Source organism: Benincasa hispida, unplaced genomic scaffold (genome assembly GCF_027475165.1).
Source record: "Benincasa hispida cultivar pf3 unplaced genomic scaffold, pf3_genome.v1.1 HicScf1305, whole genome shotgun sequence".
NCBI lineage: Eukaryota > Viridiplantae > Streptophyta > Magnoliopsida > Cucurbitales > Cucurbitaceae > Benincasa > Benincasa hispida.
In genome coordinates, this window is record NW_028325638.1 from 39,536 (window position 1) to 52,760 (window position 13,225).

Genomic DNA, 13,225 nt, shown 5'->3' on the forward strand with positions numbered 1-13,225 from the left:
AAACTAAATTGTTACATTCGCTTGGAGACCAAATATCTCTTTTCATTTTTTCAATGAAAAATTTCATTTCATTGAAACCCTCTCTCTCTCTCTCGTTGTTTTAGCCATAAAAATTTTAGTCTCTTGCTGACCAAATCCTCACATCAGGGACTCATATGGAGCTTTTGGAGAATCAAAATCCCTTCTTAGAGTGTTATCCATTTCATCCACAAGCTCTTTCCTCTTATTCTAGTCAAGTCCTTCATCTTCTCGACCTTGTCGAACACTCAATTTTCCACTTCTTTCATTGATTCAATCTTTCATTTCTCTACCTATATCCCCATTTTCATCTTCATTTCTCTTCTACCAATGTCTCCGCCTTTCATCGCTAATGCCAATGTTTCCCTCGTCATTGCATCTTCTCCGTCGGAGATCGGCCTTGTTTCTACTGTGTATATCGAAGTCCAAGCCCCCTGTATCGATCAACCTCTCCCTTTTCCCTCTGTTCCCAAAAAACCCTACAAAATCCTCGATGGCCCTCCTAGTTCTGCCGCTGGGAATCTGGGTGTTTATTATCCATAGATCATTTACTTTCTCTTCTTGTTTTGGAGTTTTTAGCCTTCATAACGTGTTTTTTTTGTACTCTGTTTGGTAACTGAGTTGATTGATGTCTCGAAGGAAGAGTAGTGACATGCATTGAGTTTTGTTTATTCTTTTACTGTTTTGCTGATGATTGTAAATCTTGCTTTTGTTTGAAACCTGAGTTTTAATGAATGCGTTTGAGGCTAGTTGCTAAGATTTTAGAGTGTTTGAATTGTGTGTTATATGTGCATGCAGATGAGATCACAAAGCTGTTTCCTGATCTTTTCGGCCAATTGTCGACAATGTTGGAGCCAAGTGATTCCAGTTCGGTGCAGGTGAATAAGAAATTGAAGATCGGAGTTGTCTAGTTTGGTGGCCAACCACTGGGAGGGCATAATGTGATTTTTGGAATATTTGGTAGGGTCTCATTGTGTCCACATTTATAAATCAAGAATAAATGTTTTCTTTTCTATTCAAGTTGTGGTTAATTAGCAGCTTCTATGATTTTGGTGAAGATTACCTACAAGTTCATGCAAAAGGAAGCACGTTCTATGGTTTCAAGGGTGGTCTTGCATGGATCATGAAAAATAAATATGTAGAACTAACTGCATAATTTATCTACCCATATCGCAATCAGATTAATTTTCTTTAAGGGATTTCTAACTTTCACTTGTTAGAATTATTAGTGTGAATATGTGCAGTCTTGATTCGAAGTGATTGCCATTTGAATGCAATTCTTGATTTAAATGCATTTTTGTTTTATTAGGGTGGTTTTGATATGATATGTAGTGGGAGGGATAAGATTGAAACTCTAGATCAGGTGAAATTCTTTCTTCCCAGAATTTTCATTTGGAGACGTCTTAGTTGTAGTCAAGGCATTAATTGACAGTTCGGTTCTATTTCCAGTTTATGCAAGTTGAAGAAACTGCTAAGAAGCTTGATTTGGATGGCCTTGTCAATTGGTGGAGATGATTCCAACACAAATGTTTGTCTCCTCGCTGAAAACTTTAGGTATTTTTCAGAACTATGAAATTTGTTTATTGCCTCCCTCCTTTTTGCTCTCTTTTTCTTACTTTCATTGTCATAGATAAGCTATTATATGTTATTTTGATTGCAGAAATATAAGGTTGAGTAATTATTTACTCTAGGGTACCATTTTTTTTATGTGCAAGACTCTGTTATTTATATTCCCCTTCTATCTGTTGTTTTCAAATTAGGAGTAAGAATTTGAACCTGAGTGATTGGTTGCCCAAAACTATTGATGGTGATCTCAAATGCAAAGAGGTCACCACAAGTTTTGGATTTGATTATGCTTGCAAGGTACTCATTTCTTTTTGTAACTGCTTTAGAATTCATATTTCGTTTGGACTGAACTTTGGTGACTGTTATAAAGTTGAAGTAGTTTCTTCAAGAATTCAAGGAAAAATGGAATGTCGCATTCATGAGATGAGACTCTTAATAGGCTCTGCTGATATTTATGCAGATATATTAAAAAATGATTGGTAATGTGCACAAAGAGGAAATCATAATAAACATCAATCGAGAAAAGGTCCGGATTAAAACAGTCAAGATTCTGGAAGAACGAGAGAAGAAGAAAATGCCACCGTGGACGTGAAAGGCCCAGCTTGGAATAAGTAGTCCTTGAGCTACTATGTGAAGACCTCATCACGGATGCATTCTTTTCGAATATCCTTTTTCTACATCAATACTTCATGAACTTTCATCACCTTATTATTACCTGTTATCATATATTTGCTTTTACGTCTTTCAAAAAAAAAAAGAAAAAAGGGCGAGAAAAATTTTGCTAACTTTCTTTTATTGTTATCATTACCCTCTCAATGTTTTCTTTGCAAACGATCAAGGCACACGATTGCGGAGGCGCCGCATGAAGATACAACTACTTTATTATTATCATTACCCTCTCAATGTTTTCTTTGATGGAATGCAAAGGAAGATCGCCGCAAAGAAGGAGGCATCGACAAACAATGCCGACGACAGCGCACATTTTGGGGTTGTATTTTTCCTTCACTCTATTCCAAATTCTGCACCATCGCATCGTATTTTAATTTTGAAAGTTTTATCACCGCATCCTGTTTGATTACCGCAATCATTTAACATTGATTAAATTTAGTAAGTCGCCGCATGCTTTCTCTTTGCCATTTATGATTTCAATGATGAATCACATGCATCTATTTTTTTTTTTATATACTAGAGTCAACTTATTTTTAGGACAATCACCTCAAGAAATGTTTCTAAAAGTTAGTGGTCGGCTAGCTTTCTTTCAAACTGATCCTTTACCAAACTTCTTAAGAACATCGCATGACTTCTTTCAATCTATTGGCAAGGAGGACATTGTCGCATTTTAAATTTTGGGGTGAGGTATTTATTTTCAACCTTGCTATTTTTAGCTATATGAAGAAAAAAAAGGAAAATTAGAATAACAACTCCACTGCCAACGCAATGGAGAAACACATGTTGATAAGAGTTAAGTTGTGAATGACACATACCTGTAGTTGGATGTCCGCAAGACACACGTGGGGGCAAGCCAAAACGAAAGTAAGTTGCCAGGATCAACGCATAAACAAATGACCGCAATTCCGCTGCTAAGTATGTATGAGTCTAGTTTGAGAAAGAGCGTCTTGCTCGTAATTGGATGTCCGCATGACACATGTGGGGGCAAGCCAAAATGAAGGCGAGGCATGCGTCCATCGCATGGTAGTTGCGCTCATCAAGCGATTGCGATCACCGTGTCGAAGTTGCGGTATTAAGCGAATGCGGTCACTGCAAGATTGCGGCTACACGATAACGCATAATAGAGGGATCAACGCAAGGTTGGTGGAATGAACGCATCAACGTACATCTTGGGAAAATAAAAAACTGATGTTGACATTTCACCTACTACGCCATTAGCAGCAGAGATTTAGAAAGGACTAACGCGTCGCGAATGTCAGAATCAGAGCAGTCCATTAATGCTGTCGGCGATCCAATCTCTATATAAAGAAGCCGGTGAGCAGAATGTCAACTTATCTAGAGTTTTTCCCTGCGATCCAGACAAATGCGTGAGAAGAAGGCTTGAGAATTCTTCATCTCCTTCTTCCATTCCGAGAAACGACCAAAGCCTACGATCGGAGCTAGATCTCGGGAGAGTCAGCTCCACCGCCCATCCATGGCACCTGATGCGTTATTTTATGAGGTGGAATTATGGATGAAAATGCGTTGAGCACTTAAGTTTTCTCAGTGGAATTCAAGTGTAAACCCCACTGAGTTTCTTGGTAAGTCCAGGGTCGAACACAGGGACTTGGGAAAAAATATGCGGTGGTAATTTCTCAGAACAATTTGCGGTAACCAAATAAATCAAGTAGTTATTGGGAATGTTGTTTGTGGTAATAAAAATAAACAAATGCAGCGGAATTCGAAAAGAGTTATAAAACGGAAGACGCGATGAGTATGCGGTGAATGGGTTGAGAAGAGTTTTGGCTAACACTTCTTAGGATGTGTTCATGCTATGCGATCATGCAACACACATACAATAGTAAATCATCTCTTGATGCGAATGCTACGACTTTTAATGCTAGAACGCATGCGATATATGCGATAAGACTATAGGACCTACACATAAGCCTCTATTCTTATTTATGCGATGAAAAAATGACACATACACATATAAGGCGACCACATAATATCATACCTATCTCTAGGATGCATGCGATGCAGGTTGGCAAAAAGAATTTATCTCTAGGTTCCTGTCTTTTGTTTATGCAGTTCTAATCATTGCACTCTCGAGTCTAGATTCTAACTTAGCTCTTTCAAATCTTAGGTTCTTTCTTTAGACTCTCTCTCTCGAGTAGCTCTGAAGGGATGTCGAGCACAACATAAAGAAAATGGAGAACCTAAAGAGAGTCTAAAGAGCTACTCGAGAGAGACTCGGGAGAGAGTCTAAAGAGAGAGTCTAAAGGGATCAATATGTCATTCTTGAACTGATATCATTTATAACCCGCTTTCTACAGGTGCAACAGCTTATTTCGGAACTCAATGAAATTCTTGCCCATGATATTATAGATGAGGATAGGTTATGGAAAAATAAATATTATAGATGAGGATAGGTTATGGAAAATGAAACTTACTACTCGTGCTTGAACTTTTGCTGTTTTACTTTAACGCTCCATTCCAAGTAATTGTTTTTTCTTTTTGTTTTATACATGTCTTTCCATGAAATTGAGTTGGAAAAGAGAAGGCAACAAGGTGCATATAATGGGCGGCCAATTCAAGGGGTAGTCACATTTCTTTGGGTACTTATTCTATTCGTGCTTGAACTTTTGCTGTTTTACTTAAACCCTCCTGTTTAATAATTTAGTGATTAACACATATTATATTTAGCACTTGGGTAGTAGGCAAATAAGTTATGAACTCAAAAACATGCATGTTGGTAAATGCATTAAGATCTTTTAAATTCATATTTGATAATTAGGGGTATCAAGTATCTAGACTTCCATTATGAACTCGTAAAGAAAATGGCCAATCAAGTGATGGGTTAGGCTTACAGCTACTTGACTTTCAAATGTAAACTTACCAATGGTACGAGCGAATGGCCATGAGATGATACGAAAAAAATTGTACTTTGCTGGTTAGTGCTCTGTGTGTTATCTCTGTTTATTTCTTCTTTTGACTTATAGGTACAAAGGGATGTGTGGTTTACCCACGAACTTTGATTCAACTTATTGCTATGCTTTGGGTTACACTGCTGGAGCTCTCCTCCAGAGTGGAAAACCTGGACCAATATCATTGATTTGTCTGTCCCACTTCTAGTACCTTCTGATCATTTTAGTCTCTAACCTTTTAACCTTTCATTCTTTTTCTTGTTATCATTTTCCTTCATAGATTTTTTCCTCATTTCTATTACTTATAAGTTAGTTATGCATACTTGGTAGGAAATTTGGCTGCTCCAGTTGAAGATTGGATGGTTGGCGGAATTGCATTGACTTCGTTAATGGACGTGGAGAGGAGAAACTGTATGATTTCTTCATGAAAACGTGCATTCCTATTCTCATGTTTTCTTGAATAACATGTTAATAATTTTTTTTCTAGAATATTTTTTATGGGGAATAAGAAGGGAAATGACAAACAGAGTATCAATAATCCAGCCAAAATGAGAACAATGGTGTTCAATAGAAGAAAAAAAAAAGAAAGATGAAAAAAAAAACTCCACAATCTATATTAAAAAGACATCAGTTTTCTAGTTGATGAAACTTAAAAGTTATCTTTTTCTTTTTTTGAGTATCCAAATATCTTACTAGTTACTATCACAATACTATAAAGACTAGTCAAGGTGCATGTAAGATCAGAAAAACAAGGATAAAAGTGGAATATCATCATGTAAAAGTAGAGTATGTTTTCTCTTAACAATTTTGAAAGGCTTTGGATTGATAGAACATTTTCATGAAGTCGATTTTAATATTTATCATTTGATGATCTCTTTCTAAAGGTAGAATTCGTTTGGCAGGTAAGTTCAAGCCTGTGATCAAGAAGGCAATGGTGGAACTAGATGGTAATATGATCTCTTTCTAGAGCAAATTACGTTTCCTATAATCTCTTTCCCAGTCTTACAGTTCATGCCGCTCCATTTGTCATGTGAGGAGGTCAGATCAGAATCCTACCATTAATTATGCAAGTTCAAATCTAAAAGAAGAATGGAACAAGTAGTCTGGATATAGGTATCTTACACAACCTAAATTGAATGAAAATCGAACTATTTTTCCGAATTTGGATAAGATATTTTAATGAAGTCCTCGGGTCAGATTTCCATAGTTGGAAGTGAGATACCTAAATTCTTTGTAGTTTCCATTCTTACATGAATTATTAGTAATGTGTTAAGTTCATTGTAATGTCTAATTTTGTTGGTGTATATTTTTGCTTAGTATTGTCTTGTAAAGGGTTGGCCGGCAAAATCATAGACGAAGATTTATGGTATTTCTTTTAATTATTGGAAAAGGAGGGCTCCTGGGTATGTTCTCGAAAGGGAAGGTAGAGGTAGTACTTCGAATGGCGAAGAGAGGCGGCTCGGCAAAGAAGGAATGAGAAATCGTCAAAGATGACTTCTTTGTTGGCGAAACGAAGGGCTAGTTCTTTCTCTCTCCATCTTATGGTATTTCACTTGATTTCTTTCTTCTTGTCCTTCTTTCTCCTTTTTCTTTCTTTTTTTATCTCTGTTTCTCCGTCTATCTTCTCCATCTCTTGCTTAATTTTCTCCATCCATATGATTGTATCTCAATATCTTTTTGTTTTTCTGTTTTCTTCATCTCATTTCTATTGATACTCCTTTCTTCTATTTCTCTCTCTTTTTGTTTGCCCTTTGTTAAAATTTGATACTTCATGTATTATTATTTAGTTTATAGCTAAATGTCATTAAAGCTAAAATATTGAAATATTAGTAAAGTAACTTGGTCATTAGTGTTGCGTGTGTGTATCATTAGTGTGGATGTTAGTTTAAACAATATAAAAAATTGTTACGACTGTTGTATTTGGTTAGTTAATCATGTACTTTTTTGCTAGGCTGAATCACTTCATTTTTGTCCCCAATTCAAGTTACGGAGTAGAAGAACACACTAAAAGGTATGAAAAAGTTGTAGTAGTCTTTTACCTTCAGGCTATTAAATTTGAGTGATTTAGTCACATATTAACTCTAAATCTTGCTTTTTCTATCTTAAAATCTAGCTCTTTATTTTATCCTTGTTTTAAAAAATATTTGAATTAGTCTTTGTCAAATATTATGTCACACTTGAATTAGTCTTTGTAAAATCTAGCTCAAGTGCCTATTTATTTGTTTTGCTATTCTTACGTTCTCACTTCTTGGTGAAAACTAAAAATCCCATAGAAAGTTCCTTTATTTTCTTGGTTGGTTCTTTGGGAACTATTAATGCCTTCCAGGTCTTGCAAAAAACCTCCCATATGTCTTAGGCCTGAATTGGCAAGTTTTGTGTAGCATAGCCGAGTTCTAAACATTTACCTTGGTTGTCCCTTTTCCACTAGAGTCTCCAGGTGTTTTTGGTTGGGATTTATGTTTTAAGCCTTTTCTTTTTGCTTAGGTTGGGTTTTCCATCAAATGTTGGTGGAGGGTCTTTATCTTATGCAAATTCATTAATTCGTGTGGAGACCAAATGTGTTTTAAAAAAGTAGAACTAAATTGTATACATTCGCTTGGAGACAATATCGTCTTTTCATTTTTTCAATGGAAAGTGAAATTTCTTTTTTCATTGAAACCCTCTCTCTCTCTCTCTCTCTCGTTGTTTTAGCCATAAAAATTTTAGTCTCTTGCTGGCCAAATCCTCACATCAGGGACTCATATGGAGCTTTTGAAGCATCAAAATCCCTTCTGAGAGTGTTATCCATTTTGTCCACAAGCTCTTTCCTCTTATTCTAGTCAAGTCCTTCATCTTCTCGACCTTGTCGAACACTCAATTTTCCACTTCTTTCATTGATTCAATCTTTCATTTCTCTACCTATCTCCCCATTTTCATCTTCATTTCTTTCCTACTAATGTCTCCGCCTTTCATCGCTAATGCCGATGTTTCCCTAGTCATTGCATCTTCTCCGTCGGAGATCGGCCTTGTTTCTACTGTGTATGTCGAAGTCCAAGCCCTATGGTATTTCTACTGTGTATTTGACCCGAGAATTATTAGTAATGTGTTAAGTTCATTGTAAAGTCTAATTTTGTTGGTGTGTATTTTTGCTTAGTATTGTCTTGTAAAGGGTCGGCCGGCAAAATCATAGACGAAGCTTTATGGTATTTCTTTTAATTATTGGAAAAGGAGGGCTCCTGGGTATGTTCTCGAAAGGGAAGGTAGAGGTAGTACTTCGAATGGCGAAGAGAGGCGGCTCGGCAAAGAAGGAATGAGAAATCGTCAAAGATGACTTCTTTGTTGGCGAAACGAAGGGCTAGTTCTTTCTCTCTCCATCTTATGGTATTTCACTTGATTTCTTTCTTCTTGTCTTTCTTTATCCTTTTCTTCTTTCTCCTTTTTCTTTCTTTTTTTTTATCTCTGTTTCTCCGTCTATCTTCTCCATCTCTTGCTTAATTTTCTCCATTCATATGATTGTATCTCAATATCTTTTTGTTTTTCTGTTTTCTTCATCTCATTTCCATTGATACTCCTTTCTTCTATTTCTTTCTCTCTTTTTGTTTGCCCTTTGTTAAAATTTTATACTTCATGTATTATTATTTAGTTTATAGCTAAATGTCATTAAAGCTAAAATATTGAAATATTAGTAAAGTAACTTGGTCATTAGTGTTGCGTGTGTGTATCATTAGTGTGGATGTTAGTTTAAACAATATAAAAAATTGTTACGACTGTTGTATTTGGTTAGTTAATCATGTACTTTTTTGCTAGGCTGAATCACTTCATTTTTGTCCATAATTCAAGTTACGGATATAGAACACACTAAAAAAAGTATGAAAAAAGTTGTAGTAGTCCTTTAACCTTCAGCTATTAATTGAGTGATTTAGGTCACAATTACTCTAAATCTTGCTTTTCTATCTTAAAATCTATCTCTTTATTTTTATCCCTCTTTTAAAAAATATTGAATTAGTCTTTGTCAAAGTATTATGTCCAACACCTTGAATTATCTTTGTAAAATCTAGCTCAAGTGCCTATTTATTTGTTTTGCTATTCTTACGTTCTCACTTCTTGGTGAAAACTAAAAATCCCATAGAAAGTTCATTTATTTTCTTGGTTGGTTCTTTGGGAACTATTAATGCCTTCCACGTCTTGCAAAAAACCTCCCATATGTCTTAATGCCTGAATTGGCAAGTCTTAGATGTAGCATAGCCATTTCTAAACATTTTACCTGTTGTCCCTTTTCCACAAGATCCTCCAGGTTTTTTGTTGGATTTATGTTTTAAGCCTTTTCTTGCTAAGGTTGGGTTTCATTCAAATGTTGGTGGAGGTCTTTATCTGTATGCCATTGATTGAATTTCGTAGGAGACCAAATGTGATTGTAAAGTAGACTAAATTGTTACATTCGCTTGGAGACCAAATACTCTTTCAATTATTTTCATATAAAAATTTCGTTTCTTTGAAACCCTCTTCTCTCTCTCTCTCTCGTTTGTTTAGTATTATTACAATTTAGCTCTGGCTGGCCAAATCCTCACCATCAGGGACCCCCCCCCCCTTTCCATATGGAGCTTTTGGAGCATCAAAATCCCTTCTTAGAGTGTTATCCATTTTGTCCACAAGCTCCTTCCTCTTATTCTAGTCAAGTCCTTCATCTTCTCGACCTTGTCGAACACTCAATTTTCCACTTCTTTCATTGATTCAATCTTTCATTTCTCTACCTATCTCCCCATTTTCATCTTCATTTCTCTCCTACCAATGTCTCCGCCTTTCATCGCCAATGCCGATGTTTCCCTCATCATTGCATCTTCTCCGTCGGAGATCGGCCTTGTTTCTACTGTGTATATCGAAGTCCAAGCCCACTGTATCGATCAACCTCTCCCTTTTCCCTCTATTCCCAAAAACCCCTTCAAAATCCTCGATGGCCCTCCTAGCTCTGCCGCTGGCAATCCGAGTGTTTATTATCCATAGATCATTTACTTTCTCTTCTTGTTTTGGAGTTTTTAGCCTTCATAACGTGTTTTTTTTTTACTCTGTTTGGTAACTGAGTTGATTGATGTCTCAAAGGAAGAGTAGTGATGCATTGAGTTTTGTTTGTTCTTTTACTGTTTTGCTTATGATTGTAAATTTCGCTTTTGTTTGGAACTTGAGTTTTACTGAATGCGTTTGAGGCCAGTTGCTACTTCTTAAGGTTTTAGAGTGTTTGAATTGTGTGTTATATGTGCGCGCAGATGATATCACAAAGTTGTTTCTTGATCTTTTCGGCCAACCGTTGGCAATGTTGGTGCCAAGTGATTCCAGTTCGGTGCAGGTGAATAAGAAATTGAAGATCGGAGTTGTCTAGTCTGGTGGCCAAGCACTGGGAGGGCATAATGTGATTTCTGACTATTTGGTAGGGTCTCATTGTGTCCACATTTATAAATCAAGAACAAATGTTTGCTTTTCTGTTCAAGTTGTGGCTAATTAGCAGCTTCAATGATTTTGGTGAAGATTACCTACAAGTTCATGCAAAAGGAAGCACGTTGTATGGTTTCAAGGGTGGTCCTGCAGGGATCATGAAATGTAAATATGTAGAACTAACTGCATAATTTATCTACCCATATCGCAATCAGGTTAATTTTCTTGAAGGGATTTCTAGCTTTCACTTGTTAGAATTATTAGTGTGAATATGTGCAGTCTTGATTCGAAGTGATTGCCATTTGTATGCAATTCTTGATTTAAATGCATTTTTGTTTTATTAGGGTGGTTTTGATATGATATGTAGTGGGAGGGATAAGATTGAAACACTAGATCAGGTGAAATTCTTTCTTCCCAGAATTTTCATTTTGAGACGTCTTAGTTGTAGTCAAGGCATTAATTGACTGTTCGTTTCTATTTCCAGTTTAAGCAAGCTGAAGAAACTGCTAAGAAGCTTGATTTGGATGGCCTTGTCAATTGGTGGAGATGATTCCAACACAAATGCCTGTCTCCTCGCTGAAAACTTTATGTATTTTTCAAAACTATGAAATTTGTTTATTGCCTCCCTCCTTTTTGCTCTCTCTTTCTTACTTTCATTGTCATAGATAAGCTATTATATGTTATTTTTATTGCAGAAATATAAGGTTGAGTAATTAATTACTATAGGGTACCATTTTTTGTGTGTGCAAGACTCTGTTATTTATATTCCCCTTCTATCTGTTGTTTTCAAATTAGGAGTAAGAATTTGAACCCGAGTGATTGGTTGCCCAAAACTATTGATGGTGATCTCAAATGCAAAGAGGTCACCACAAGTTTTGGATTTGATTCTGCTTGCAAGGTACTCATTTCTCTTTGTAACTACTTTAGAATTGATATTTCGTTTGGATTGAACTTTGGTGACTCTTTCAAAGTTGAAGTAGTTTCTTCAAGAACTCAAGGAAAAAATGGAATATCGCATTCATGAGATGAGACTCTTAATAGGCTCTGCTGATATTTATGCAGATATATTAAAAAATGATTGGTAATGTGCACAAAGAGGAAATCATAATAAACATCAATCGAGAAAAGGTCCGGATTAAAACAGTCAAGATTCTGGAAGAACGAGAGAAGAAGAAAATGCCACCGTGGACGTGAAAGGCCCAGCTTGGAATAAGTAGTCCTTGAGTTACTATGTGAAGACCTCATCACGGATGCATTCTTTTCGAATATCCTTTTTCTACATCAATACTTCATGAACTTTCATCACCTTATTATTACCTGTTATCATATATTTGCTTTTACGTCTTTCAAAAAAAAAAAAAGAAAAAAGGGCGAGAAAAATTTTGCTAACTTTCTTTTATTGTTATCATTACCCTCTCAATGTTTTCTTTGCAAACGATCAAGGCACACGATTGCGGAGGCGCCGCATGAAGATACAACTACTTTATTATTATCATTACCCTCTCAATGTTTTCTTTGATGGAATGCAAAGGAAGATCGCCGCAAAGAAGGAGGCATCGACAAACAATGCCGACGACAGCGCACATTTTGGGGTTGTATTTTTCCTTCACTCTATTCCAAATTCTGCACCATCGCATCGTATTTTAATTTTGAAAGTTTTATCACCGCATCCTGTTTGATTACCGCAATCATTTAACATTGATAAATTTAGTAAGTCGCCGCATGCTTTCTCTTTGCCATTTATGATTTCAATGATGAATCACATGCATCTATTTTTTTTTATATATATACTAGAGTCAACTTATTTTTAGGACAATCACCTCAAGAAATGTTTTTAAAAGTTAGTGGTCGGCTAGCTTTCTTTCAAACTGATCCTTTACCAAACTTCTTAAGAACATCGCATGACTTCTTTCAATCTATTGGCAAGGAGGACATTGTCGCATTTTAAATTTTGGGGTGAGGTATTTATTTTCAACCTTGCTATTTTTAGCTATATGAAGAAAAAAAAGGAAACTTAGAATAACAACTCCACTGCCAACGCAATGGAGAAACACATGTTGATAAGAGTTAAGTTGTGAATGACACATACCTGTAGTTGGATGTCCGCAAGACACACGTGGGGGCAAGCCAAAACGAAAGTAAGTTGCCAGGATCAACGCATAAAGAAATACCGCAATTCCGCTGCTAAGTATGTATGAGTCTAGTTTGAGAAAGAGCGTCTTGCTCATAATTGGATGTCCGCATGACACATGTAGGGGTAAGCCAAAATGAAGGCAAGGCATGCGTCCATCGCATGGTAGTTGCGCTCGTCAAGCGATTGCGATCCACCGTGTCGAATTGCGGTATTAACGCGAATTGCGGTCACATGCAAGATTGCGGGCTACACGATAACGCATAATAGAGGGAATCAACGCAAGTTGTGGAATGAACCTGACGTCCATCCTTGGGAGTATAAAAAAACTGATGTTGACCATTTCACCTACAACGCCATTAGCAGCAGAGATTAGAAAGGACTAAAACACGTTCGCGAAGGTCAGAATCAGAGCATCCATTAATAGCTGTCGGCGATCCCAATCTCTATATAAAGAAGCCGGTGAGCAAATGCCAACTTATCTAGAGTTTTTTCTCCCTGCGTCCAGACAAATGCGTGAGAAGAAGGC

At 36.5% G+C, this 13,225-nt stretch overlaps 1 protein-coding gene and 3 long non-coding RNA genes across 6 annotated transcripts; all 4 read left to right on the plus strand.

Moving 5' to 3' along the window:
- Positions 1-348: 348 nt before the first annotated feature.
- On the plus strand, positions 349-1,533 carry LOC150031305 (pyrophosphate--fructose 6-phosphate 1-phosphotransferase subunit beta 2-like). Its single transcript, XM_090309119.1, has 4 exons — positions 349-544; positions 817-896; positions 1,328-1,381; positions 1,468-1,533. The coding sequence occupies exons 1-4, from the start codon at positions 349-351 to the stop codon at positions 1,531-1,533; spliced, it is 396 nt and encodes a 131-aa protein (XP_090165245.1).
- A 476-nt stretch (positions 1,534-2,009) lies between these two features.
- On the plus strand, positions 2,010-6,275 carry LOC150031306 (uncharacterized). 2 transcript variants are annotated; one of them, XR_016525944.1, is made up of 3 exons: positions 2,010-5,570; positions 6,062-6,106; positions 6,195-6,275. It is a non-coding gene; the product is annotated as an uncharacterized LOC150031306 (long non-coding RNA). The 2 variants fall into 2 exon arrangements; XR_016525943.1 differs by having other exon boundaries at positions 6,203-6,275.
- Positions 6,276-6,376: 101 nt separating this feature from the next.
- Positions 6,377-8,890, plus strand: LOC150031307 (uncharacterized). Its single transcript, XR_016525947.1, has 3 exons — positions 6,377-6,703; positions 7,111-7,170; positions 8,293-8,890. It is a non-coding gene; the product is annotated as an uncharacterized LOC150031307 (long non-coding RNA).
- Positions 8,891-10,557: 1,667 nt separating this feature from the next.
- LOC150031308 (uncharacterized) lies at positions 10,558-12,302 on the plus strand. 2 transcript variants are annotated; one of them, XR_016525946.1, is made up of 5 exons: positions 10,558-10,780; positions 10,910-10,963; positions 11,050-11,154; positions 11,361-11,463; positions 11,628-12,302. It is a non-coding gene; the product is annotated as an uncharacterized LOC150031308 (long non-coding RNA). The 2 variants fall into 2 exon arrangements; XR_016525945.1 differs by having other exon boundaries at positions 11,050-11,463.
- The last annotated feature ends 923 nt before the right edge of the window (positions 12,303-13,225 follow it).